General features: G+C 46.1%; 3 protein-coding genes across 3 annotated transcripts; all 3 read left to right on the top strand.

The window, feature by feature from the left end:
- Nucleotides 1-414: 414 nt before the first annotated feature.
- sephs3 (selenophosphate synthetase 3) lies at nucleotides 415-6,637 on the top strand. Its single transcript, XM_080015439.1, has 8 exons — nucleotides 415-722; nucleotides 1,091-1,194; nucleotides 2,113-2,220; nucleotides 2,912-3,066; nucleotides 3,654-3,744; nucleotides 4,801-4,900; nucleotides 5,168-5,380; nucleotides 5,515-6,637. Exons 1-8 carry the CDS (start codon nucleotides 446-448, stop codon nucleotides 5,757-5,759), a joined length of 1,293 nt encoding a protein of 430 aa, XP_079871565.1. The 5' UTR covers nucleotides 415-445; the 3' UTR covers nucleotides 5,760-6,637.
- Nucleotides 6,638-7,261: 624 nt separating this feature from the next.
- Nucleotides 7,262-17,701, top strand: ap4b1 (adaptor related protein complex 4 subunit beta 1). Its single transcript, XM_080014826.1, has 14 exons — nucleotides 7,262-7,344; nucleotides 8,277-8,394; nucleotides 8,988-9,212; nucleotides 9,303-9,433; nucleotides 10,183-10,330; nucleotides 11,199-11,484; nucleotides 11,667-11,765; nucleotides 12,537-12,648; nucleotides 13,327-13,410; nucleotides 13,592-13,695; nucleotides 13,804-14,011; nucleotides 14,259-14,573; nucleotides 16,747-16,884; nucleotides 17,122-17,701. Exons 2-14 carry the CDS (start codon nucleotides 8,282-8,284, stop codon nucleotides 17,616-17,618), a joined length of 2,460 nt encoding a protein of 819 aa, XP_079870952.1. The 5' UTR covers nucleotides 7,262-7,344; nucleotides 8,277-8,281; the 3' UTR covers nucleotides 17,619-17,701.
- A 3,140-nt stretch (nucleotides 17,702-20,841) lies between these two features.
- Nucleotides 20,842-25,199, top strand: LOC307241629 (alpha-1,3-mannosyl-glycoprotein 4-beta-N-acetylglucosaminyltransferase C-like). The gene is made up of 5 exons (XM_080015815.1): nucleotides 20,842-20,950; nucleotides 21,509-21,606; nucleotides 23,323-23,482; nucleotides 23,626-23,880; nucleotides 23,967-25,199. The coding sequence occupies exons 2-5, from the start codon at nucleotides 21,514-21,516 to the stop codon at nucleotides 24,848-24,850; spliced, it is 1,392 nt and encodes a 463-aa protein (XP_079871941.1). The 5' UTR covers nucleotides 20,842-20,950; nucleotides 21,509-21,513; the 3' UTR covers nucleotides 24,851-25,199.
- Nucleotides 25,200-26,611: the final 1,412 nt, after the last annotated feature.

The raw sequence follows: 26,611 nt of genomic DNA, 5'->3' as shown, positions 1-26,611 counted from the left end.
ACACAAACACATTACACAAACGCAAACAGTGCACAAACACAAACACAAACAGTGCACAAACACGTTACACATACACTGCGGTAACAGAGAGTCCTGCCTTAAATTGTCCAATATTCCGATGAGCCGCTAGGGGGCGACACGAAAATATATTTTCATGGAAGCGACCATTCATAACCGCATGTGGGGGTGTGAAATCAATCAAGCAACCTAATACATCGATTCTATAACTTTATTTTAATAATAAGAACGATAATACATACTATTTTATATTGTAACAACGTTTCATCAACAGTATCCACCACGAATAATGGGTGGTGAATTCATTCAAAACAGCGTGGAACCATTAAAGTGGTTCGTTCCTATAGACGAGGAAGGCGGGTTGCTCTTCCCTCACGCCGACACACGTCGCTGCCATTGTTCCTCGCGGCCGCATCTTCTGTTGGCCATGTCGGGCTCAACTCCCCCCACAACGCCGGTCGATGCCGCGGTAACCGGGGGATATTTGCCCCCGGAATACAAGGCTTTCAAGCCCGAAGAGCACGGACTGGAGCGCGGGTTCCGGCTCACCGCCTTCTCCGAGCTGAAGGGATGAGGCTGCAAGGTCCCGCAGGAGGCTCTGCTCACCCTCCTGGCGGGACTGGAGCCCGACCCGTCCGCCGGCTCGGCGGAGGCCGGAGACCAAGCCTCGGAGTTTCCTGAACAGCCCTCCGGCCCCCGACTCGGTAAAGGCGGCCAGATACATTATGCTTTACCGCTCCCGACATCTCGTCACCGCGGCTAGTCGTTTCGCTAGCAGGGTGTACCTACCCGTGCTGGGCAGGGTAGATGACAGGTGCTCGGGTTCTTTATTATTTTGTTTTTGTCTGGATTAGGCTGAGCGTTAATGGGTAAACTGTCAAACAGACTTCGGACGGAGTCCACCGCGTGTCCCAACAAAGGAAGAGCATTTGTCATTCTACTTCCGTATCCTTCATATTGGCATTTTTAATGTTAAAAAGGTGGAACGCTTAGAGCCGTGCGCACGTCCGGGGGGGGTACTTAATCGGGACAAAGCGTTCCTAAGCGGCCCGTGTTGTGATTGTGTGGCCAGGTATCGGAATGGACTCGTGTGTGATCCCCCTGCGGCACGGGGGGCTCTCTCTGGTCCAGACCACGGACTTCTTCTACCCCCTGGTGGAGGATCCCTACTTGATGGTGAGTGAGCACCGGACACACACACACACACACACACACACACACACACACACACACACACACACACACGCACGCACGCACGCATCCCATAACCGCCTCGGTTTATGCAACAACGGAGGAAGGAAAAGCCGAAGGAGTTGGCACACACTTCAAGTTCCCCAATCCACCTTGCATCTGTTGTGTAATCTGGTGAAGTTTAGACCTTTTGTTTAAATGTCAGTGTCATGTTGGAAAGCACAGGGTGGCCTTGGTGGTCGGGTCCGTCCGCTCCCCTTTTGCCCTTTAACAGTAAAAACGTCCACAACCCATTGAATTCCTCCTACGTTACAATGTAAAGTCACTGTGACTCAGGACTTGTGACAGTAAACGCTTGCACAAGTTCAGACCGGTCACCGTAATTGTATCATCGCTTGATTTCCTAATTGCACAATCCTGTTGTTCCATGAACATTTTAGGGGGGATTTTAAAGCCAATGTCGGGTAAAACCAATTATCTTGTCTTGAAGGGACTGCAAATCTCGTCTGGCGTTGTCATTAGATGAGTTGGGGAGAATGAACCATTTTACTATTTCATTGGCTTACGCTATGGCGGCGACATAAAATGAACAAAATAGACAAATTGTGAATCGCAATCATTTCTACGACAGTCGCCAGCTGTAGTATGGTTGTCGCGACAGCTCTGCCTAAGTTCTAGGTTGCCTTCTGTCCCTTTTTTGGATTGAAATTCTAGTTTATTGAGTGAGAGAGAGGCAGGGGGATGGTCTCGTATGACTTGAACATGAATTAATATTGAATGTTAAATAAATATTGACCGTTACAGAATTGTCTGCGATGGCCTGTCGTGCTGCCGTTTGTGCCATTTTCCTCCATTTCTCTCGCTCGTCGTCACTCAATCCAGCTCCACCCGTTCTCCCCTCAGGGTCGGATCGCTTGTGCCAACGTGCTCAGTGACCTCTACGCCATGGGCATCACTGAGTGTGACAACATGCTGATGCTGCTGAGTGTCAGCCAGAAGATGAATGAGAAGGTAATGCTGTCTGGTGGCTTGTGGGTGTCAAGTGGGTTGCCAGGACGATTAGTTAGTTTTATATGTGCGTAGTTTGTTAATTTATGGATTAATAAAGAAATCTGCTGTACATTTTTTTATTATTTTTTTTGTTTATAGTAAACAATTGTTTATCTGTGGGAGGGTGGGCGGGCGTCCAGTGTGTGTGTGTTAACAATTGGTTTCAGCAAAAAGTAGGAAGGAAGTTGTCGAACCAGTCATTTGACATTTATATTTGATATATTTTTCAGCTCTTTTTATATATTTATTTTGACATTATTTTCAATCAGATAGTTAATTTATTATGATTTATTTGTTTATTTATTTTAATCAACATGATTCAAGTTATGGTTTTTTTTTGTTTGTTTGTTTTTTGGCCTCTGAAATGCAGAGTCCACATGTTTAATTGGGAACCAATAAACAAAACAAAAAAAACAAGTTCACTTAACTCTAGAAGAAACTGTGATGGTTTAATGAAAGTTATAGTTCATGTTCTGCCTTGGCAGCATCTTGAAAACGCAATCACGATAAAAACAGTTTGTCCGAAATGACCGACCACCTCCAGTTAACAATGCTTGTTAAGTCCTTTTTTTTTTTTATATACGTAAGGTACAAGTCTTTAATATGAAACCCTTCATTGTTTCATGGCTTCTTCCGTACATGCGCGGACCAGGAGCGCGAGCGCGTCATGCCGCTGCTGATGCGCGGGTTCCGCGACGCGGCGGAGGAAGGGGGAACCTCAGTGACGGGCGGCCAGACGGTGGTCAACCCCTGGATCATCGTGGGAGGCGTGGCCTCGGTCGTGTGCCAGCCCAATGAGTACATCATGTAAGATGGCTGTGGAGTCATGCGAAAAGTGTTTTTTGCTTTTGTTTTGTTTTGTTTTGTTTTAAACCCCCTGAGTGGGCCGGGATATAGTGACCTCTGCCGCATAAATGCGATACCAATGCGGTTGCATTCTGTCGAAGTTTCGTGTTAAATCAGATTTTCATTTATTTTGTTGAAACAAAGCAGTGAATAAATCACGGCCTCCAAAATCTCTCTTATTGTTGTACTTGAAATTGCAGTACTCGTATCAGTAATTAATCGGCAAGATTAAATACCCTGTCTGAATTAAAACATGCTGTCCGTGCATATTTAGTGGCAATGATTTTTTTTGTTTATTTATTCAAATTACGTGACATGTAGATAATAAAACAAATAAATTATCATACGTTTGCGTTTTAATTGGCCAACGATCCAACACCACAGCATTCACTCACTGCACACACACCATTTTTAAAAACTATCTAGAGATGGAAAAACGTTGTTTCTGTACATTGTGATTACAAAGATATAAAATCTATTATAGAAGACCAGATCAGTTGGGAGATCAAATTTTAAAAGGCGTCTTTGTGTTTTGTTTCTGTGTTTAGGCCGGATGGGGCGGTGCCGGGCGATGTCCTGGTTCTGACCAAACCCCTGGGTACGCAGGTTGCCGTCAACGCTCACCTGTGGCTGGACCAGGTGAGAAGGAACATCCACTCGGCCACACACACTGTGATTCTCATGTAGCGACTCATTCGTAGGTTTCCTATGTATTTGTGTGGGGGAAAACTCGGTCGCACTCAAGGTCTCTACTACTGCTACTTAAATTCACACTCATTGTCATGTTTCTAATAGAAGGATAAGGAACCATTGTTCTAAGCCGATTTATCGACTTGACAGGAAATTATCCGATCAAATTCACATTTTATTGCAAATTTCAGACACAGCCATGGACCCACATTTGTGTTCTGTGGATGTTGAATTTGTTGTTTACAGAAAAAATTTTCGCGCTGCAGGAAATATGTAGGGTTGTACCTGACGCAGAATTTTGTCAGTCGAATCGGATACGGCTGTTCAATGCAAATATTCGACTATTCAGCAGGGAAGGGGCACGAGTGATCGCTTGTGGCTATGATTGGGTACCGAGACCCAGTATAAAACGGGCCCCGGGGATAAATTATTTAAGCCCATAGTATCGATAAGCTCGGACGTTACCGGTGCTGATAACATTATTGGAGAAATTAAGAAAATTTATTTTCCATTTATTTAGGCTATATTACCCGTTTCTAGCTCACAATAAAATGAAGATACTAGTCTGAGAAGCTTTTTCGCTAATTCTCTCTCTCTCTCTCTCCATCGCCGGAATGCACATATGCGCGAGGGGGGCGGGGCCGGCCCCCTCTGCCTGCCTTTCACACGCATGTTATTGTAAGCGATACTGACTGGTGAATGGGGGATCCTTTCCTCGCAACCGTTACTTGAAGGCCCACGCACAACTTACGATCCGTGGTCCAAAAGGTTTAGTGTTTTTGTTGTAGATGTATTTATTGTCATTGAAGGAAACCAAAAAAAACGCTGTGCGTAATGGGAACACTTTTTCCGAAATCTCCTTTAATATTCGCGCTGAAGCAGGATGTGTTGACATTTATTTATTTTTATTCCCGCGCCGCATTCACCGTTCCCGTTTTTCTGCCCTCTCTGTTCCTCTGTTTGTCCTCCACCCTTCTGTCTAATCCATCCCTCTCTCCTGTGTAGCCTGATAGGTGGAACAAGATCAAGCTGGTGGTGAGCAAGGAGGAAGTGAAAGAGGCCTACCAGGAAGCCATGTTCTCCATGGCAACACTTAACCGCACAGGTGAACACCCACTAAAACCACATTGTTCATTCACTGTGTATCCATTTGTCCATTCTAAGCGAGGAAATTACAACCCAATACCTAATTGGAATTTTCACTTTAGTGAGAAAAATGTAATTTCTTCTTCTTCTTCTTCTTCTTCTTCTTGAAGAGGGTGGTTTTGACCTAAAAACCTTCCTGGAATGAATGCATCATCCTAGCGTACATTTTCTCATTGCACTCTTTATTAGATATTATGTGTGTTCATTATTATGTTTCCGTGTCCAGCGGCTGGCCTCATGCACAAGTTCCAGGCGCACGCTGCGACAGACGTGACAGGCTTCGGGCTGCTGGGCCACGCCAACAACCTGGCAGCACAGCAGCGCAACGAGGTGTCCTTCGTCATCCATAACCTGCCCATAATCACCAAGATGGCTGCCATCAGCAAAGCATGCGGAACCATATTCAACCTGGTCCAGGGCACGTCCCCCGAGACCTCCGGTGAGTTTGAGTGTCCCAGGAGCCTTGGAGATTTGACCTTGGGAGTTGGTCGAGTGCATTCACTTCTGGTCATAATGGCATACGGTGTGCTTCCTTGTGTATAAACTCCCTCTCTTCCTCGCCCGCTCTTCCAGGCGGGCTGCTGGTGTGTCTGCCCAGAGAGCAGGCGGCCAAGTTCTGTTCGGAGATGAAGAGCCAGGGCTCCGGCTTTGGGGGTCAGGGGGCGCCGGGCGGGGCCTGGATCATCGGCATCGTGGAGAAAGGCGACCGGCGTGCTCGCATCATCGACAAGCCGCGCATAATCGAAGTCCCGCCGCGGGGAAGCCAAGCGGCAAGCCAGGACAACAGCACTGCCAACCCCGCCCCCAACCTGTCATAGTCACTACTGCTTACACTGTGTGTGTGTGTGTGTGTGTGTGTGTGTGTGTGTGTGTGTGTGTGTGTGTGTGTGTGCGCGTGTGCGTGCGCGCGTGGCTGTGTGAGGGGTTTTTATTGCAACATCAGTCTTATCCCGTTCAACAACAAATATCAAGAGCAAACAGACCAAAACAATCACATTGTCGACTGGCAGGAGAAAGTATGAGCACCATGTAGCCTGAGCTTTATCAATGCATATAAAAAAAAAAAAAAAAGTCATGTCAACTCAGGGTAGCTCGCTCTACTACCTATTTTTAGAATGTTTTTGGAAAAAAACATTCCCATTATGAACCTGCCAAATTTGAATGAAATATGGAAAATACGAGTGTGGAATGAGTTTCAGCGTACTGTGTTTGGAGTGTAGCAGAACTGTCTGTGAGTGAGAAAGGGAAGATTTTGTTGATTTATTCTTTTTTTTTTATCTTATATTTTCCTTTGATTGATTGCTGGTCCATGCAGTGAATGTATCTTGTTTTCTCCGTGGGATTTTTTTATCCATGGCTGTGCCACCCGTCTCCACCCGCCCGTCCCAGAGGGAGGGTTGAGCAGCTCCCTCTGGGCCAGCGAGCGGAGTTCAGGAGGCCATCTGATCCAGCTGAGCGGCCGCCCAGCACCAAGTCTGTTCCTCCCACTGTTTATGATGCTCTGCCTGTTAAACCTCGACCGGGGGGAAGGCAGAGGGGATGTTTCCTTTTGGGCAGGGACTGGCCTTGTGTGCTGCAGGCCTTAAGCTGTGTGTGTGTGTGTGTGTGTGTGGGTGTGTGTCTGTGTCTGTCTGTGTGTGTGTGTGTGTGTAAAATGCTTGTGCTTTTCACAATCAATAAAACAGTCATCAATTCATACTGGTTATCTCTCTTGGAGAGCGTTTTGTGGTTATTAACAACTTAACATAACTTACGTTGTGTTGCTGCATCAATAATTTTCATCAAGTTAGTTTGCAGAGACCATTATCGCTGGAATCCCACACTCCAAATTTTACTAATGAGCTATCTTAATCTTTTATTTATTAACTTGTTGGGTAATACATGATGAAAAGGAAGACCCTATAATTAAATTTGCCACAATTTATTAATATGAAAATATATTGAGTATTTGAAGACATTCAAATAGAAAAGGATTGTGAATGGAAATGAGGCAAGGTGGGTTAATTTGTATCACACATTTCATACACAAGGACAATTCAAAGTTCTTTACCCAAGACATGAAAGCATAGAAATAAAAGCTAAAAACAAATAAGACAAAATCACATTTAAAACCTATCCGGGTAAATCAGATGCATTGTAGGCAAATTGTCTATCTTCAATCATCATAATCACATCATAAATGTGACGGTATATGAATGTGTTCCCAGAATTGCATTGCAGCAAGATATTGAGGAGCGCTTCCTCTTCTGGCCAGCAGGTGGCCAGCAGGTTACGTGGTCTTCAGCGTGTTCTCAGCGTCGTTCAATTCACCCGAAGAAGAAGAAGTTCCACGGCGCGGATGTAAACAAACATGGCCGGCAAGAAGCGTCGCCAATGAAATGGTTTCTATTTAAAATCCGAACGGTAAACATTTTGCAAATAATGACTTTTTTTTTGGCGCCGACAGTACAACACAAAAGTCAACCTCGGTTATATAGAGATATGGTCTGGACTGAAAACAGTTCGTTAGCTGTGACATGATTCATTTCAGCTAACGCTAGATAGTTTCTCCAAGCATTAATATTAGGGTGAAAGGTACTACAACGTGTAATATTTTAGTTGTAATAGCGTGTTTGTGTACAGTATTTTTACATTGTTTATAAAGAGGTTTACTGTAACATTTTGGATTTATTGTGTATTGCATTTTTTTTTAAATTCATTTCTAGGTTGATTCTTATTACTTTATTATTATTGCCTTTTATAATTGTTGTCTATCTATCTATCTATCTATCTATCTATCTATCTGTCTATCTATCTGTCTTATCTATCACGATCAGCCACAACATCAAAACCACTGATGTGGAATGGATTGCATTGGGTTCCAAAGGCGCCCTTCAAGGGGTGGGATATATATAAGGCTGCCAGTGAACACTCAGTTCTTGAAGTTGACGTTTTGGAAGCAGGAAAAATGGGCAAGCGTAAGAATCTGAGCGACTTTGACAAGGGCCAAATTGTGATGGCTAGACGACTGGGTCAGAGCATCTCCAAAACAACAGGTCTTGCCGATTAGGGTCCGATCCGATGGAGCATCTGTGGGATGTGCTGGAACAACAAGCCCGATCCATGGGAACCCAGCCTCATAGCTTCTAGGACTTAAAGGATCTGCTGCTAACGTCTTGGTGCCAGATACCACAGGACACCTTCAGAGGTCTTGTGGAGTCCATGCCTCCACGGGTCACAGCGGCTTTGGCGGCACGGGGGGGAGCTACACAATATTAGTGGTTATTAGTGGTGGTTTTAATGTTGTGTATATTGCCTGTTGGTCTTATCTTGTTTATTTCTGTGCTTGGATGCAGCCACCATGCCTTATCTCGGCGGTGAAGAGATGGTGAGGGAGCTCAGGAGAGCTCTGTGCAACCCCAATGTCCAGTCCGACCACCTTCGCTACAGGAACACCATCCTGAAGGTTATTAGGTAGGCTGCACATTGTGAAGGATCGACAGACCCATTTACTGAAAAGGCATTGGAATTAATTACTGATGTTTGGGAGAGCTGAAGGTAAAGCGCCTGAGATCCAAATTGTACGGAAATCTGTACTGCTGCGGAATAGGAATTTATGCTGCCCTAAATTAATTCATTGCTACCCCCATTCTTTTAGGACTCTTCAAATAATAATAAAGCTTCTGCATAGACTATATCACATCATATATGCAATCCATAGTACCCTTTTACACAATTTAAACAAAGGTAAATATATACTATATAATCACCGTTCATTTTCCTACTCTTTTACTCTAAACCCTTCCTCCTTTTTCTCCATCCATTTCATTTCTTTCTGCCTTCTGCATTAATAATGATGATAACAATAACAATGGGTTGAACAGGGAGACATTCAAGGATCTGTCTTTCCTCAGCTAATAATTTCTCTTGATTTACTGCTCTGGAATTCTCAAGTAATTCTCAGACAACTCTCTCACAATTTTGCCATTTTCTTTCCTCTCTCTCTCTCTCTCTCCCTCTTTCCCTGTCCCTCTCTCTCGCTCTCTTTCTCTCTCTCTTTCTACCAGGGTGATGTCCCAGGGAGTGGACGTGTCGGGGCTTTTCAGCGAGGTGGTGAAGGCGTGCGCCACGGTAGACGTGGTCCAGAAAAAGCTGGTCTACGTGTTCCTGTGTTCCTACGCCAGCCTCAACCCGGACCTGTCCCTGCTGGTCATCAACACGCTGAGGAAAGACTGCCATGACGCCAACCCCATGGTGCGCAGTCTGGCCCTGAGGAACATGACCAACCTCAGGTAGTGCGCTAGCCGACAGCACTGCAAAGCCTTCGCCCCTGCCGCGGTGCTGTGCCGTGTGTCCTGAGCGTGTTGGCATGTGTGTCCCAGGTTGCCGGATCTGGTGGAGTATGTTGAGCAGCCCCTGACCGCTGGGCTGAGGGACAGAGCAGCCTGCGTGCGACGGGTAGCTGTGCTGGGCTGGGCCAAACTCCACAACCTGCAGCCTCATTCCGACATAGGTCAGGGTTCTTACCAGGTCCTTGAAATGCCTGAGTTTCACCCTCAGAAATTTAAGTTCTGGGATACCTTGAAAATAGCCCCTTTTGTGCTGAAGTGCTTAAAATATGCTGCTCTACATGTCAGAAGGCATTACGGGCAGTAAGTAAGTAAGCTTAAAATATCCTAGGGGCAAAAAATGCCATCATTGAAAACCTGCGTTATTCCCTCCGTTTTTTTAATTTAAATTGTAACATGATAAAACATTTCCAGAATCGCATTTATGACGGATTACGCCAGGGAAATGTAGGGAAATTTAATCCAGCATGGTTGGAAATAGACACTGATAAAAGTAGATGACAATGAAATTAATAATAGATATAATAAAATATATATATATAGTAATATAAATAATGGGAAATGAGTAAGATTATGACTTTTGAATTGATTAAGATCATATTGAAAATTCATAATATTTGTTTTGCTTGAAGTCCTTGAAAATGGAGAAAATAGCGCTGTAAAAAAAAATACTTGAAAGTCTTTGAATTTCATTTTGTAATGCCAGAATGAATCCTGATATGTACAAAGACACACATAAACATTTCTGCGCAAACCAAAATCTAGAGTGACACCCTGACACCAGAGATGAGCTTATCTAGCATGTATTCCCTTGTGGAGATCTTTCTGTTTTGAATGGGTTTTTTTTTTCCTTCTTTTGAATATGTTCTTCTCCATGTTCCATTTATTCTCATGCTTAATGCATCTCTCCTAGATGCTACAGTGGTCAATGAGCTGTACAGCCTGCTAAGGGACCCCGACCCCGTGGTGATGGTGAACTGTCTTCGAGCTCTGGAGGAAATACTGAAGGAGGAAGGGGGTGTCGCCATTAACAAAGCCATCGCCCACCACCTCCTAAATAGGTGAGCAGGACACCTGTCTGCGTACGCATGCATGACTGTGTGTGTGCATTTGCGTTCATGGACTTGCCTCTGTTGGCCTTAAGCCATCCAGGTACAAAAGGTTTGGCCGTCACAATCAGCAAGAGCTCATTGTTTCCTGATTTCCCTCAGCTGTCATCCTGCTGAACTCTACACCCCCCCCCCCCCCCCACACACAAAAGCTATTCATATTGATTACACCCAGACACACACACACACACTTTCAAATCACCCCCCCCCCCCCCCCCCCATATCCGGATTACCCAACCAACCCCCTTACACACACGAACTGCACTCCAAATGACTCCCAATGAAGTACTTGTACTTCGGGCAATGACAATAAAGTTGAATCTAATCTAATCTAATCTAAATTTCCTGGTTTTTAACTGAGTTGCTATGCAACTAATGCAAGTTGTCAAAGCACCTACATTTTAAAGAACCTTTTTACGGCTTTTTCCTTTTATGTATGTATAATATTTTCTTTTGATTGTTGCAGCATACCTGTATTTATAAATGAAATTGTGTAATATCAGAGGACTGAATAATGTTTTTTGCAATGAAGCATTATTATTTGAGACGAAACGCTATGAGCAACACATTCCATTGGTCTGCTCCCATATTTGATCAAATCATGAAGTTCCTTATTATTGGCGCCATCTGATGGGGGGGCTACTGTACAAGCAACAACAATGTTGAGTGTATAGCGGTTCGTGGAGCGGGGACTGTTATGAGATTGTTCTCCCTCACTCCTAGGTTACACTCCTCCTCGCAGGATGATGGACACTGTGCACTGTTGTGATGAACCTTTCCCTCTCTCTTTCCTTGTCCCTCGTTCCCTTCTCCCCCACAGGTTGAAAGAGTGTGACGTGTGGGGCCAGTGCGAGGTGCTCCGGGTACTCCAGCGCTACAAGCCCCAGTCAGAGGACGAGCTCTTTGATATCCTCTCCCTGCTGGACTCCTCACTGCTGAGCCCCCACGCCCCCGTCATGGCCGCCACCCTCAGCCTCTTCCTCAACCTCTGCTCAGGCCTGCCTGCCACGAGCGCATCGGCCCTGGAGCGAGCGCAGGGCCCCCTGCTGGCTGCCTGCGGCAGCGCGACCAGGGAGTTGAAGTTCACTGCCCTCTGTCATATACAGGTGAACAACGTTTACCTTGTTTTTTTTAATGTGTTTTGCATTGAAAATGAATGTGCGCCAGAGCACAATGTTAACATGCGGCTGGTGGAAATGCGAATTTAGAGATTGATTTGATTTTGTTACCCATTATACAGCAAATCAATGAAAAGAGAAATAAGGGGCTGCCTCTTCTTGTGTTCCAGCTGCTGCTTCGTTCCCTGCCTGGGTCAATGGGGGCGCACTACAAACGATTCTTCTGTGGCTACGCTGAGCCGGCCTTCATCAAGCAGAGGAAGATGCAGGTGATGCCCGTTCAATCTTTTCGACTTTCTTTCGCAATGCCGGATCGACTCAAGTTGGGCGTCGCTTGACTTCACTCCAGTAATTGTGCGTGCGGCTCCTCCAATGCAAGAGGAGCCGCTCTTATGGGGGGGATGCCGCTCTTATGAGACCATAGGAGTCAGTGGAATATACTTGCTGCAGAGTTAGGAAAAAAAAAAAAAGAACAATAAATGTCAGTTATGACCACACCCTGATTCATCCAACCACAACACACATCCCACCAAGCTGGTTTGTAATCCAGATTGGCCGGTTCTGTCGCTTCTTACTCTGGTTCTCGCAGGGCACGCTTCTTGCTAAACTGAATTTCACCAACCCAGCCCGGGCTTGTTAATTAAACCCTAATAATCACTCAGTAACTGTCTGAGGTCCTTAAATAATGGTAATTGACGATAACTTTGATGGGGATTTTCCCACGCCCTCCTTCGCTGCTCAGACCTGGCTCGGCATCACAGTTGGTGCATGTCGCCTCGAAGCCGACGAGATTTGCTTTTCCACACCTCATCACACACTTAAATATCTTAAGAATCAGCTAGATGTGTTGCAGTGGAAGTCTAAAGAAAACTCCCACAGTTGTGGCTTTCCAAATCCTACAACAAATATGGAAGAGCTTCTATTCCTTCCAGGTTGTCTGTTGTGAGTCTCTCGTGGATAATTTAACAATCAGGACCCAATTGTTTGTGTGTGTGTGTGTGTGTGTGTGTGTGTGTGTGTGTGTGTGTGCGTGTGCGTAGGTGCTGGTGGAGCTGGTGAACGACGACAACGTGGTGTCGGTGCTGGACGAGTTGAAGGGCTACTGCACCGATGTTAACACAGACACCGCCCAAGCCGCCATCTCAGCCGTCGGTAAATGTGCACTCTCTCTCACACACACACACACACACACACAACCACACACACACACACACACACACACACACACACAAACAAAAGGCTGCCCCGCTTTCAAACAGGAAACCCTTAACAGGCTACAGTCTATAGATGACACTTTTAACGGATGTGAAAGGTCTGACGGGTGGAGAAGTTGTTGTGGATTTCCACCTAGAAAAAAGACGTCTTTCAGCTTTTCACTGTCGTTGTTATATCAGCTTCCCAGCAGTCGGCTGGGAGATAAATCATTATTAACAAATCGTTTTCATTTGCAGCATGCAAGATATTGTCCGGTGGTGATACACAACCTCATAATGAAAATTAATTATAGGTTTGAACTGAAATATCTCAATACGTTGAAAAAGTTATACCTATTATACTATACTTTAAAATCAACTTTCAATAACCATATACAGTAGTTGTGAAGACACTCATTTGGTGTCTCTAACGGGGGTTTGTTGAATTCCTGAGCATATTTTAGGATTCATAGCGTGTAAAATTCCCCCCGATCGTGGGGTTACTGTAGAAACTCTGGAAATTGATGAAATACCTCGTTGGTCAGCTTCAGAGTCCCAAGCTTCTCAGGACAGGTCACTACCGATGTATGATCGGACGATCTCTGTAACACTTACATCCGTCCGTGTTGTTGCGCAGGCCGCATCGGGCGGAGCTACAGCGACCGGTGTCTGGAGATCCTCACTGGACTGCTCGGCCTCAAACAGGAGCACATCACCTCCGGTAGGAGCTGAAAACATCCATCCATCCACCCACCTTCACACAGCTTTCAGTGGCCCAGATGTACCGGTTTGAGTCTGATAAGTAGCTCAGGCTGCTCCAACAGCCCTCAGTCTCTGGCCATCTCCCACTTCTTCTCACTTTCATGTTCCACAGAAGTGACATTTCCCTCCGTTTTCTGCAGCCGTGGTGCAGACGGTGCGGGACCTGGTGTGGGTGTGTCCGCAGTGCAGCGACACCGTGTGTCTGGCTCTGGAGGGCTGCGAGGAGGCACTGCAGGACAGCCAGGTAATCGTCCACTATTTAAGTATTATTCCGCCCGTATGACACAAATCGCCGTCCATGATTTATCATTATTCTTCGCGGTGCGACCTCGCCCTACTCCTCCTCTTCCAGGGCAGACAGGCCTTGCTGTGGTTGCTGGGGGTGCGCGGCGAGCGCGTCTCTGGCGCCCCCTACGTGTTGGAGGCCTTCATAGACAGCGTGAGGAGCGAGCTCTCCCCGGGAGTCAAGACGGAGCTGCTCACCGCCACCGTGAGGATGTTCCTGTGTCGACCGGCCGAGATGCAGGACATGCTGGGGCGGCTGCTGCACTACTGCATCGGTGAGTTTACGCAGCTCAAAACCTAAACAGACCTCAAAATGAAGCCCGAACCAAACGATGAGCCCGTCAAGTTGTTAAAACGCTGCGTGATCAGACCAGATCTGTTTTGAAACCCGGCTGTGATGTGAACTTAAAAAGGACTCGTTTTGGTTTGTTAAAAAATAACTCACCACACTAATCTAACTCATCGAATTAATTTAGCTGAACTAGAGCCACTTCTCGACGTTACTGTCCCCGTGCGCTCCAGAGGAGGAGACCGACATGTGTGTGCGCGACCAGGCCCTGCTCTACTACCGCCTGCTGCACCGCGGCATCCAGGAGACGCAGCGGGTCCTCCAGGGACGGAGGTCCGACCCGTCCCTCGGCGTCCTGATCTGCCGCCCGGCCGAGCCAATCAGCCGGTGGGCACGCAGCTTCAACACCCTGGAGCCCCTCAGGCAGGAGCCCGCGGAGCCGGGTTCGTCCAATCCGGGGGTGCCTGACCGCATGACCTTTGACTCCAAGCCGACCAACCACCTCTCTGAGCACCTGGACCCTGGTCAGGATGAGGAGGGAGTCACTGGTGAGTTATGGAAAAAAAAAAGTTGGTTATCTTCTGTTTATCAAACTAAAATAACAATTATCAGTTTATCTTATACAGTGGGGCAAAAAAGTATTTAGTCAGCCACCAATTGTGCGAGTTCTCCCACTTAAAAAATTGAGAGAGGCCTGTAATTTTCATCATAGGTACACTTCGACTATGAGAGACAGAATGGGGGGAAATAATCCAGGAAATCACATTGTAGGATTTTTAATGAATTTATTGGTAAATTCCTCGGTAAAATAAGTATTTGGTCACCTACAAACAAGCAAGATTTCTGGCTTTCACAGACCTGTAACTTTTTCTTTAAGAGGCTCCTCTGTCCTCCACTCCTTACCTGTATTAATGGCACCTGTTTGAACTTGTTATCAGTATAAAAGACACCTGTCCACAACCTCAAACAGTCACACTCCAAACTCCACTATGGCCAAGACCAAAGAGCTGTCAAAGGACACCAGAAACAAACTTGTAGACCTGCACCAGGCTGGGAAGACTGAATCTGCAATAGGTAAGCAGCTTGTTGTGAAGAAATCAACTGTGGGAGCAATTATTAGAAAATGGAAGACATACAAGACCACTGATAATCTCCCTCGATCTGGGGCTCCACGCAAGATCTCACCCCGTGGGGTCAAAATGATCACAAGAACGGTGAGCAAACATCCCAGAACCACACGGGGGGGACCTAGTGAATGACCTGCAGAGAGCTGGGACCAAAGTAACAAAGGCTACCATTAGTAACACACTACGCCGCCAGGGACTCAAATCCTGCAGTGCCAGACGTGTCCCCCTGCTTAAGCCAGTACATGTCCAGGCCCGTCTGAAGTTTGCTAGAGAGCATTTGGATGATTTAGAAGAGGATTGGGAGAATGCCATATGGTCAGATGAAACCAAAATATAACTTTTTGGTAAAAACTCAACTTGTCGTGTTTGGAGGAGAAAGAAAACTGAGTTGCATCCAAAGAACACCATACCTACTGTGAAGCATGGGGGTGGAAACATCTTGCTTTGGGGCTGTTTTTCTGCAAAGGGACCAGAACGACTGATCCGTGTAAAGGAAAGAATGAATGGGGCCATGTATCGTGAGATTTTGAGTGAAAACCTCCTTCCATCAGCAAGGGCATTGAGGATGAAACGTGGCTGGGTCTTTCAGCATGACAATGATCCCAAACAAACCGCCCGGGCAACGAAGGAGTGGCTTCGTAAGAAGCATTTCAAGGTCCTGGAGTGGCCTAGCCAGTCTCCAGATCTCAACCCCATAGAAAATCTTTGGAGGGAGTTAAAAGTCCGTGTTGCCTAGCAACAGCCCCAAAACATCACTGCTCTAGAGGAGATCTGCATGGAGGAATGGGCCAAAATACCAGCAACAGTGTGTGAAAACCTTGTGAAGACTTACAGAAAACTTTTGACCTCTGTCATTGCAAACAAAGGGTATATAACAAAGTACTGAGATGAACTTTTGTTATTGAGCAAATACTTATTTTCCACCATAATTTGCAAATAAATTCTTTAAAAATCAGACAATGTGATTTTCTGGATTTTTTTTTTCTCATTTTGTCTCTCATAGTTGAGGTATACCTATGATGAAAATAACAGGCCTCTCTCATCTTTTTAAGTGGGAGAACTTGCACAATTGGTGGCTAAATACTTTTTTGCCCCACTGTACATATGTATGCCAACAATTTTTGTCAGATTGTTGATATAGTTTATTGTTAATTTTTAGGTTTATTTTATTGTTAATTTTTACTTTTATTGTATATTTCCATTTCTTTGTATTTTGTTTGTAAGGTTTTAGGTTTATTGCCAATTTATTTTCTATTTTTATTCAAATTACTATATTAATATTGCCTATTGTTTTTTTTTTTTATCTAAGCAGCTGCAATACTGGGATTTCCCCCCAGGGATAAATATAGTATCTGTCTGTTTCGAATGGCCAACTCCTATGGATATTAAAACATGTCACACTTGTTTCACTTTACAAAGTTGTAATTTGCCTTCATGTCTAACCAGCAGAGGAGGGTGAACGAGGAGAGGCAACTACTTTCTCCCTGTGTTGTACATTTTTCCTTCCATTCCTCCGTTCCATCTTCAACTCTGGTCTCCCTCACTCACTCACTCACTTACTTACTTACTTTCTCCTGACTCACCAACCCGGCAGAGAGCAGCGGCTTGCTGCTCCCGTGGCCCCCCGCCGGGCCCCGGCCGGCGCCCCTGACCCTGTCCCTCTCGCCGGCCCTCAGCCCAGAGAAGTTCGAGAGCCTGTGGCTAAGGAGACGGGACCCGCATGCTGGGCGAGGTAATGAAACGGAGCGCAACTCTATTGTCGGCCGTTGCTAGGCTTCTGGTGTCTCCCGCGCACGGAACGCACCCAGTTTAGAGTGGGGGAGGGGGTAGGCGGAACTGCGGGTGGAAGGAAGAGGGACTCGATTAGCTACGCTCGCTGACAACTTCAGGTTTTTCCTACTTCAATTAATCAGCGATTCAGCACGTAATGAACTTCTCCGTTTCTGCTTTATTCCCTCGTCACCCGCAGGCTCCGACGAGGCGAGAAAAGAGGAGGATTTTGTTTGCGCGGAGGAGCGCCTCCACTCTCCCGCGGCGCTTGGCTGTTCCCCCCAGGGCCTCCAGGCGGCGCTGCAGCTGGTCAACATCCAGATGCTGGCCTTCACCCCGCAGCATGCTCTCCCCTGGAGGGTGTACCTGTACACACACACCAGACGCGGGCACGCCAGCGCCACACCCGGCACCACCCTCGTCCTGGGGGAGCTGCTGTACAGCGGGGAGGCGGAGAGGAAGGACGGGGACGGGGGAGACGAGGAAGACAGACAGGCGGTGCAGGGTGAGGGCAAAGAGTGGAGGGCAGACGATTTAGGGGGCAACGGGCCGAGCGAGCGAGGGAAAGGGAGACGTGACGGCGAGGGGGGCATGAGAGTGAGGGTGAAGCAGCGGCCCAGGGATGATGAGGCGGTGGCGGCCTTCCTGTCGGTCCTAACCACTGTCCTGCGCACACTGTCGGCAGAAAGAGCTTGAACTCGTCCAGTAAAGGAAAAAAATAAACAGGCCTTCAATAAAAGTTGTTCATCGCAATTAAAAGGGAAATATATAAACATTAACGTGAATAAATTATGAAAATTGTCAAACCGTGAGGCCGTCTCTACATCGTTTTTTCTGCCAACTCAACTGGTTGATTGAATCAAGGTATGAAGGAATATTGAATTCAAGGCATCAGCAATGTGGTCACAGTTTAACAGCAAAGAGGAAGTACTGTATAAGAACCTACCCCACCTGGCTAAACAGCCTCACGGTAATTGGATCTTCACACATTGTTTTCCTTATTTCTTGGTCCCCCAGAGTGAGTGTGGTGGTTGTTGATATGATCTCTCCTCAATCTGTTTGCGCATCCATTACCACAGTTACGGTAGGGTATTTACATTCGGTGTAGTGGGGATATAGCCCAGTTGGGTTAATTAAGTGGGTATTAAAAAAGGCGAGTAGTGTTAACTTTGCCTGTATCTACATGTTAAAGTAATTTGCATTGATATATCTGATTTACCTATCTTTTCACCCTAGCTGAAGTCCAAAAGTTAAATTAATCATCTGAACCACAACCTTGAGGTGGAGGTAAAAGCTGCACGGTTCCTCATAGTTCCTTTCCTGAGCTTTCAATTTGAATGTTTTCTCAAAGCAATAAAAAGTTTGCATAGTTTTCCATAGCTGGAGTGGACGGACTGCAGGGTATTTCAGGTTTATTCAAGAGTGATACGTGAAGCCTGCAACAGCAGTTTAATGTCGGTTGAAATAGAAATTAACGTAAACAGTACATCAGCGCTTCTGTGGTAGTGCTTTCTTTTGGTCGGCATTCGATGGTTTGTTTTGATATCTACAGCATAGTCTGCCCGGTGTGACACAGGAAATCCATTGTTTAGTATACAACTTTCTTTCTAGCAAGAACAGAAGTCTTTGAAGGGTGCAAACTCTTCTTCAAAAGGTCCAAAGTCTCTGTCTCCAGTGAGAAAGCAGAGACGGTGCAAAAGACACTTCAGATGGCGTCTCTCTGGTGTCCAGCATGTCGTAACAGCGAATCTGAGAGAAGTGCTTCTTTCCTTTCCTGTGTAACATCTGAAAGGAATGAGGTGTGTTTTTTGACGATGTGAAAATGCAATTCAGGCTAGGAAAGGAGGAAGTGGTGGTGGTGTTTCTGAAAGTATGTTGGAGTTTCCGTAAGCATGCTTCTTTTTTTTTTTTTTTCATACTATGATCGCAAATGAACATCAACAATGTGCTTTACCATGCAGATTGTAAAACAAACGGAGACTTCAGTGAGACTGCGTATTTCAGACCCCAATTACATACACACATATTTACATACCTTTTGCATGGGTATCTCTTAGCATACCCGCCACAGGCTTACACTCTTCATCTTCCTGTAATACACACTAGTAGTAGTGTGGTTTAATATTCAACTTTTGCTTACAAAAGGTGCAAATCTATCAACAATCTACCAAATCCCCCATTGACATTATTTTATAAAAAAAAAAAAAAAGTTTTATCGTTTGTTTACTTATTTATGAATTTCCTTATTTTCTGTCATGTATATAATGTTACAATGTGGGATGTTCAGATTAGACATGGCCAAAGTGTCAATAAGGTAAATTAATGACAAAGTAGTCCCTGTGAACACAACACTTCCTGTGAACAACTTCTTCTCTGAACGCTCCGTTTCCGACAGTTTTATCTACTCTCTGCACGAGCTGATGTCTGCTCATCACGGACTTCCTTATATGGTCATCTTCCCCATCCCAACCACTGAGCTTGACTCCAAACAAAACCAATTAAAAGAAAGAGTTGTTTTTTTTTTTTTATTGTAGATGCGTTTATTTATTTTATTTTATTTTATTTTATTTTCCACCGTTCACATGAAACAAAAAATTCCCACGTCTGAGAGTCCCAGCACGTCGCGGTGCGGTGTCCGTGTCTCCCACAAGCTTGGAGCACACCACGAAACTAACTTCTAAATGAGGCCTTGTAGATCTAATGTAAGTGAGGTTTTAGCAGTTGGACTCAGAAACAGGTTTTGGTGGACTGATGAGATGAAATCAGTGAAAGTTGAGTCAAGCTCGAACCCCAGTGGCTCCGAACTCGGGGCCCAGCTGCTCATTCACAATTAAAGCTACAAACACAGAAACATGCCGTTTTAGAGGCATGTCACAATGGTTCGAATGCCTAATCGGAGCGGTGCTTTCAACAAGAAACTTTCAAAAACATATTTTGGGCATCCCGCTCCGCCCCTCCCAATCGGCATCGTGACATCATACTGTCACAGCCTGACAGCGTAACATGGGCATATAAAACAGAACAGGGGACAAGAAGAAGAACACGTAGACAACCAGAGCAGGCCTCAGACTCTGACTCGCATCTCCTTCCCTTCGCCCCGGGCATTGCCCTCGACGAAGCGCGATCTGAACGTTTATTCGTGCAAGCATACCGGGTAGGAGCGACCACAACGTATTGAGAGGTTATTTGAATAGCGAGCGACCGTTAACCCGCATACCTGAAGAGAACCCAAAGTCAGCTCCCGTCCCTGTTACAGGCCGAGCAGTATTGCACCTTGATGTGTGCCAAAACACACCTTAATGATTAAAAAAAATCACCCTGCCAAGGTTTTGAGAGGTCCCAGAACAGCGAATGAGTTCTCAAGGCCTGAAACCTGTGCTCCTCTTATAGCTGCTCTAGTCTAGTGGTTGGTTATTCTTAAAGGGGACTCCGGGTACGTTTTGGGAGAGTGTTTAGCTCGCTGCATAGCTCCGTTCGTCTTCACGTGGCGAGGAGCAGAAGACACAGACCTATAATAACATGTGCAAAAGGGAGCATAATGGGTGCCCTTTAATATTCATGAAAATATAGAGTCATATAATAAAGGACTAAAATAATAAAATAAGGTCAACGAAAACACACAAATGACTTTGCTGCGGACGGGTACCCCATGCAATTCCTTCCAGGACCCCAGCTTGGGAACCCCTGATTTAGTCCCAAATACTGCAGTTGCAATAAGGCTTTTTTTTTTTTAATATAGTACTTTATGGAGCAGCCTACCGTAACTGATCCCGTAGAGGCGCGGCTCAACTCTAGCCCCAGCGGGTGTCTCACTTTCCACGCCTGTTCTCACTGGGCGGCAGCGGGGAAGCGGTGAGGTGAGTTTGAACTGATGCCTCGTGTCGCTGGACTCGATTTTTCTCAAGTTTGCTGTCGTTCCTTTTTTCGATACGCGGCCAAATGCGTGGACGGCGAGGACTCCTTCTGCGGCAATGCGCGCGTCCAAGTCGCGGAAGGTGGAATTTACCGGCGCTTTCTGCGCCTGGAAGGTGGAGGAGTTTCCCCTTAAATGTTTTGGGATTCAGACTAATGTGACAGTGAGATTCGTTGCGTCTTCTGGTTTTCTATAAAGTGCTGGCTTAACGCACTTGACATTTTAATTCTAACCGTTTACTTTCCAATTTCTGGTGGTTCTGGAATTATTATTATTATTATTATTATTATTATTATTATTATAATTATTATTACTACCCTTGTTTTGCATCCCTGACAGACCTAATAATAATGATAATAGTAAGTGTTTGCGTTCATTCTTCCGAAAATGTTTACTTTGGTCGCTTTCCTTCCCTCGAACAAAAAAAACAGAACAAAAACTTACAGTTAAAGTTTCTATAGTACCTGTGGCCAAGCGACTCCATGTGACTGACAGGACCTGTTTGATTTTACCTCGTCACAACCCCCCCAACACACACACACACACACAATGCGGACCTGTTGCTGCCTATGCCCCCTAAAACATTTATCAACTGAAATGAATTATTTACTGTTGTGCTGACTGAGTTACACATTGACACAGTGCGTGCGTGTGTGCGGGGTGCGTACTCCAGGGGAGATGCAGCGTCAATTGAAGAGGAATGCTGTTCTGGGGGTTTTTCTGCTCGTGGTGGTGCTCTACCTCATCACCTTCTCCGACTTCCTAATTTCTGTGAGTACACACACTTGTTACAGGCCGAGCAGTATTGCACCTTGATGTGTGCCAAAACACAACTTAATGATTAAAAAAAATCACCCTGCCAAGGTTTTGAGAGGTCCCAGAGCAGCGAATGAGTTCTCAAGGCCTGAAACCTGTGCTCCTCTTATATCTGCTCTAGTCTAGTGGTTGGTTATTCTTAAAGGGGACTTATTATTTTCCTTATTATCTATCTATCTGTCTACCTACCTACCTACCTACCTATCTATCTATATTACTGGGGACCCAAGGACGTGCGGTGTCAAATTTGGTGTAATATTACTAAACAAGCGAACAGCGAGCGGCTGTGTGCCGCTGGGGCGAGTTGTGACATCATCATCCAATTATGTGAAGCGCAAGATTCAAGAGGTTATTTGCCGCATACATATCCATACGGTCATAAATATATTCAGTGAAATGTCATGACACCCATTAATTACGCTCCATAAGCTCTAGAAATAATAGTATGTGCGTAATCGACACGAGGCAGCGCTGGAGACGCAAGCCGAGCGCCGGGCGTGACCTTCAGCGGCGCACGCGAGAGGAGGATGGCCCTGCGCGGCGAGCGGAGCGCCTGGCAGTCCACATAAACTCCACTACATCACCGACTCAAGAAACCTGGACTCAGCTGATGCTCCTGTAATACGCCTATATTTCACATTTGATTTCATATTTTTTTTATTGCAAAGTTGTCCTTACATTTGTATTGTGCCATTTTGAACCGGCATGCAGGACACAGGACTGAATCATTGACATTTTGTTGAAATGTGACATTAAAATGTCTTGGTAAAGTCTTACATTTCAAACGGGAATGTACTAGGATATACAATGTTACCCAATGTGGGATGTTCATATTAGACGTGTTCAAAGTGTCAAATAATGAGGTGAACGAACGACAAAGTAATCGCTGTGAACAAAACGCTCAGGCTTCCAACCGCTCTGAACGAACAAGGGTCAATCTGCTCTGTCCGATCCGCCATGCGTTTGTCCAAACAAAACCAATAAAAAAAGTTTTTTTTATTGTATTTCTTTTTTTCTCCAGCGTTTACGCGAAACAACAAATCCCCGCGTCTGAGAGTCCCCGGTGCATCGCGCTGGTCCCCGTGTCTCGCACAAGCTTGGAGCACAACAACCAAAGTCGGAATGAACTTTTAAATGCGGTCTTTTAAGATTTAATAGGAGTGAAGATTCTGCCACTGAATCTTCACTCTGATTATTTCCTGCCTCCAATTTGTTCAGAAACAGATTTTGCAAACACATTTGTTCACCAAACAGAATGGGTAGCGATAAGGGGAAAGTTGACAGACTAAATACGACACCCGGAAGCCAAGCTCAAACGCCATTGGCTCACAGAACGTGGGGCCTTGGGAGGGTGGCTCCTCCCACAAAAAAAACAGCACGTTTTGGAACAAGAGGGTTGTAGAGGCATGTTAGGAAGGCTAGAATGCATCGTCTCATTGGTATTTTCAGCAACAAACTTCAAAAACATGTTTTGGGGACCTCACAGACCTATATTAACTTGTGTAAAAAGGAGCATAATATTTCCCCTTTAATGGACTCGGGTGTATTTGCGACAGGCCCCATCTCTTATAAAATGTCAATTTTTATGGCACTCGGGCCAATATATCAGAGATTATTGCAGTGATTAATATTTAACCCACTGGTAAGCGGATCTGCTGATTGTTTTCACAGCAAAAGGCAAGGTCATCACCAGGGGGTGAGCCGGTGTGGGACAGGCTCTCCTGGAAGAGTTGGAGTGGCAGTGACGCAGAGTCCTGGGTGGATCAGGGGGGGTACCTGCCGCTCAATGTGTCCTACCAGGTGCTGGCCGGAACGCCAGCAGCTCAGCAGAGTGAGACACACACACACACACACACACACACACACAGCTAGCCCTTGAACATTCAAAACCAAAAAGTTTCATTTGGTTTGACCATGACAACACTCCAGGGCTATCTCTGTGTGTGTGTCAAACTCTCTTGACTATTCTCCCAGAGTTCATCACGGTCGGTCTGGCGTCGATCAAGCGCAACAAGGGCAGCTACCTCCTCCACACCCTGAGGTCTCTCTTCTCGCGGTCGTCCCCCGAGGAGCGCTCCGACATGACCGTGGTGGTGCTGCTGGCCGACTTCGACGAGGCGTGGAGGGAGTCCACGGTGGGGGAGATCAGGGCGTCATTCCACGGCGAGCTGGAACAGGGGCAGCTGGTTGTCATACACGTTCCCCTGAAGTTCTACCCTCCCCTTAGAGGTGAGAGCTTGTGCGCCATCGCCGTCGCACTCGCACGCGAGGGCCGAGACTGTGTTGTATTGACGCGTGGGCGCTCTTCTCTCCAGGCCTCAAGAGGAACTACGATGACGCCCCGGAGCGTGTGACCTTCCGTTCCAAGCAGAACCTGGACTATGCCTACCTGATTCACTACAGCAGCGGCCTGGGCCTCTACTACCTGCAGGTGGAGGACGACGTGGTCTGTGCGCAGAACTTCCTGACGAGCATCAGGAAGCACATCCAGGAGCAGTACGGCAAGTCACTCACCTGGGCCACGCTGGAGTTCTCCGCGCTCGGCTACATCGGGAAGCTCTACAAGTCGGTCCACCTGCCGCTCCTGGCGCGCTTCCTCTTCCTGTTCTACCAAGAGATGCCCTGCGACTGGCTGCTCGCCCACTTCCGCGAGCTGCTCACCCAGAAGGAGCGGATCCTGCTCAAGCCCTCGCTGTTCCAGCACGTGGGCAGCTTCTCGTCCTTCCAGGGCACGTACAACAAGCTCCGGGACAAGGACTTCGAGGAGGGCGCCTACTTCAACCCGCCGGCCGACGTCTACTCCGACTTGTCCGTCTACGCCGACCACATCCCCAGGCTAGCCTGGGAAAGCGGCGAGGGCTTCTTCTGGGGGCGATCACCGCAGAGCGGGAACTACCTGACCGTGGTGTTCCGGGCGCCCGCCGTGGTGACTGGGGTGAAGGTGGCGAGTGGGAAGGAGGGCAAGGACCTGGTGGAGGCGGCGGCGGTGGAGCTGGGCCAAGGCATCCAGACCACAGAGAAGGGTGAGAAGAGCTGCAAGGAGTTCCGGTCGCTGGGGCCGGTGGAGAACGGGGGGTTCAAGGCGGAGAACATGCAGGACGAGCTGGGCTCCCCCTCGTCCTGTTTGAGGATACGATTCACAGCCAGGCAGAGAGACTGGGTGGTCATCTCAAAAATTAGGATAACTACAAAGAGCTGAACACATCAATTTCAGGCAGTGGTGTAAAAAAGATCGTTCTTCGCAAATTATTTAGCTTTGATCTGGCCTGGTATGCAAACGATTTTTTTTTTAATGGATTCCGTGTATTCCTGTTCACAGTGCTTGGCGTTATCTAATCGCCGTGTCCACCCAACGTTCCGATTTACATTGTTTTCCCAGCGTGAACTCTCTTGGATTGAATTACAAAAATCAGCAAACCAACACTTTCCAAGTATTTATCAGAAGTAGTCCCCACTATCAAATATTGCGGTCGACGGAGAACCACTGCTCATGCCGACAACCCATTTCTGGCTATCTTGCTCAAAGAGTAATTATTGACTTTCACACTCAGGGGGAAAGGCATTGAGACTAAGTTGTCTTGTGATATATTGTTGACTGATTTAATAAGGAACACAGGTTCAAGGAAGTTTTTGGGAAAATAAAAGATAAAAGCATTATGAAGCGTTAGCGTATCATCTTTGAGTTGACAGTGTCGGACAGTTTGAAATGTGCCGTATGAGATATGTTTTACTGTTCACATCCACCCAGTGAGCCCGACCTTGTACAGACCAGTTTGCTACCATGCTACCAAAGAGCCTTAGGGCTGATATACAACAGGTATAATGCCGTTTTGGGATGCGGCGCTCCCCCGTGAAGCTGTTGTGTTGGAGGAGCCGAATAAAATGACAAATCACATTGCACCGTCTCAGTTTACCATCACATGATGTCTATGTCCTCAGTGCCGTATTCTGCCTACTGAAGGCAACGTCGAACTCGAGGTCATGCTCAGCGTAGCAGCCGTAGAGGTGGAAAACTTCAGGTGCAGAAAAGTAAAAGTCTTGCCATGGTTTGGCCCTTGCACTGACCCAGATGTTTTCATTAGTTGCTATTTAGTAAATCCACCTGGTTGACTCAAAATCCCGTTGTGCAGTTGTACTTTCTGAAACCGCATTTTCCACCTCATTTGCTCACAAATAAAGTAGTGAGTACAGGGAACTGGTGGACTGCTTTGTGGCATGGTGTGGAAACAACCACCTCCTCTTGAATGTGACCAAGACGAAGGAGATGGTTGTGGATTTAAGGAGGACCAGGACCAAGCTGAACACTATTTCCATCCTGGGAGTAGAGGTGGAGGTGATGGAGGGTTACAGGTACCTGGTCGCTCACCCGGACTGGAAATTCAGCACTGAGGCTGTCTATAGGGAGGGACAGAGCATGATCTACTTCTTGAAGCTATTAAATTTATTTTTATACAGTACAGTAGTTATTTTATAGGTATATGTATGTAAACATGTGTATGTATCTGTATATACTGTATATGTGTATGTATAGTGTGTGTGGAGAGAGAGAGAGAGAGAGAGAGAGAGAGATACAATTGATTCAAAAACATGTTTTTGTAAATTAGGTGTTTTGTCATGTATGTCATTGCTGCTGCAACACTGGAATTTCCCTTCGGGGATTAATGAAGTATCTTTATCTTATCTTATACCTACATATTTAAATCTAAATTAAAAGATCTAGTATATAATAATAATAAATCATACTGTTATGCAAAATAATACTTGTCTTTCTGAGAAGTGCCGTAATCTGCCTTTGAAGGACGACATGCCCAGTAAGGACATAATGTTTTATATACAATAATAAACACCTTCGCAAAATACGCAAAACTCTCCTAACAACAGAAAGGCGAGTGGGAAGGAATGGAAGCGTCCTCAGCACGCCGTTCTCTCTGTGGCATTATCTAAAGTCAGTAACCAAAAG

Source organism: Zeus faber (assembly GCF_960531495.2).
Source record: "Zeus faber genome assembly, chromosome: 15".
Lineage (NCBI taxonomy): Eukaryota > Metazoa > Chordata > Actinopteri > Zeiformes > Zeidae > Zeus > Zeus faber.
Note: the sequence above shows the minus strand (reverse complement) of the source record. Positions and strands in the feature narration are given on the sequence as shown.

What these genes read in the sequence shown, in the direction of transcription:
- LOC307241629 (XM_080015815.1), top strand. Translation starts at nt 21,514, where the DNA reads ATGCAGCGTCAATTGAAGAGGAATGCTGTTCTGGGGGTTTTTCTGCTC. An exon ending in TCTCCGACTTCCTAATTTCT is followed by an intron (nt 21,607 to 23,322) that starts GTGAGTACACAC and finishes TTGTTTTCACAG; the next exon opens with CAAAAGGCAAGGTCATCACC. An exon ending in GTTCTACCCTCCCCTTAGAG is followed by an intron (nt 23,881 to 23,966) that starts GTGAGAGCTTGT and finishes TCTTCTCTCCAG; the next exon opens with GCCTCAAGAGGAACTACGAT.
- ap4b1 (XM_080014826.1), top strand. Translation starts at nt 8,282, where the DNA reads ATGCCTTATCTCGGCGGTGAAGAGATGGTGAGGGAGCTCAGGAGAGCT. An exon ending in TCAAGCAGAGGAAGATGCAG is followed by an intron (nt 11,766 to 12,536) that starts GTGATGCCCGTT and finishes GCGTGTGCGTAG; the next exon opens with GTGCTGGTGGAGCTGGTGAA. An exon ending in GGACCCGCATGCTGGGCGAG is followed by an intron (nt 16,885 to 17,121) that starts GTAATGAAACGG and finishes CGTCACCCGCAG; the next exon opens with GCTCCGACGAGGCGAGAAAA.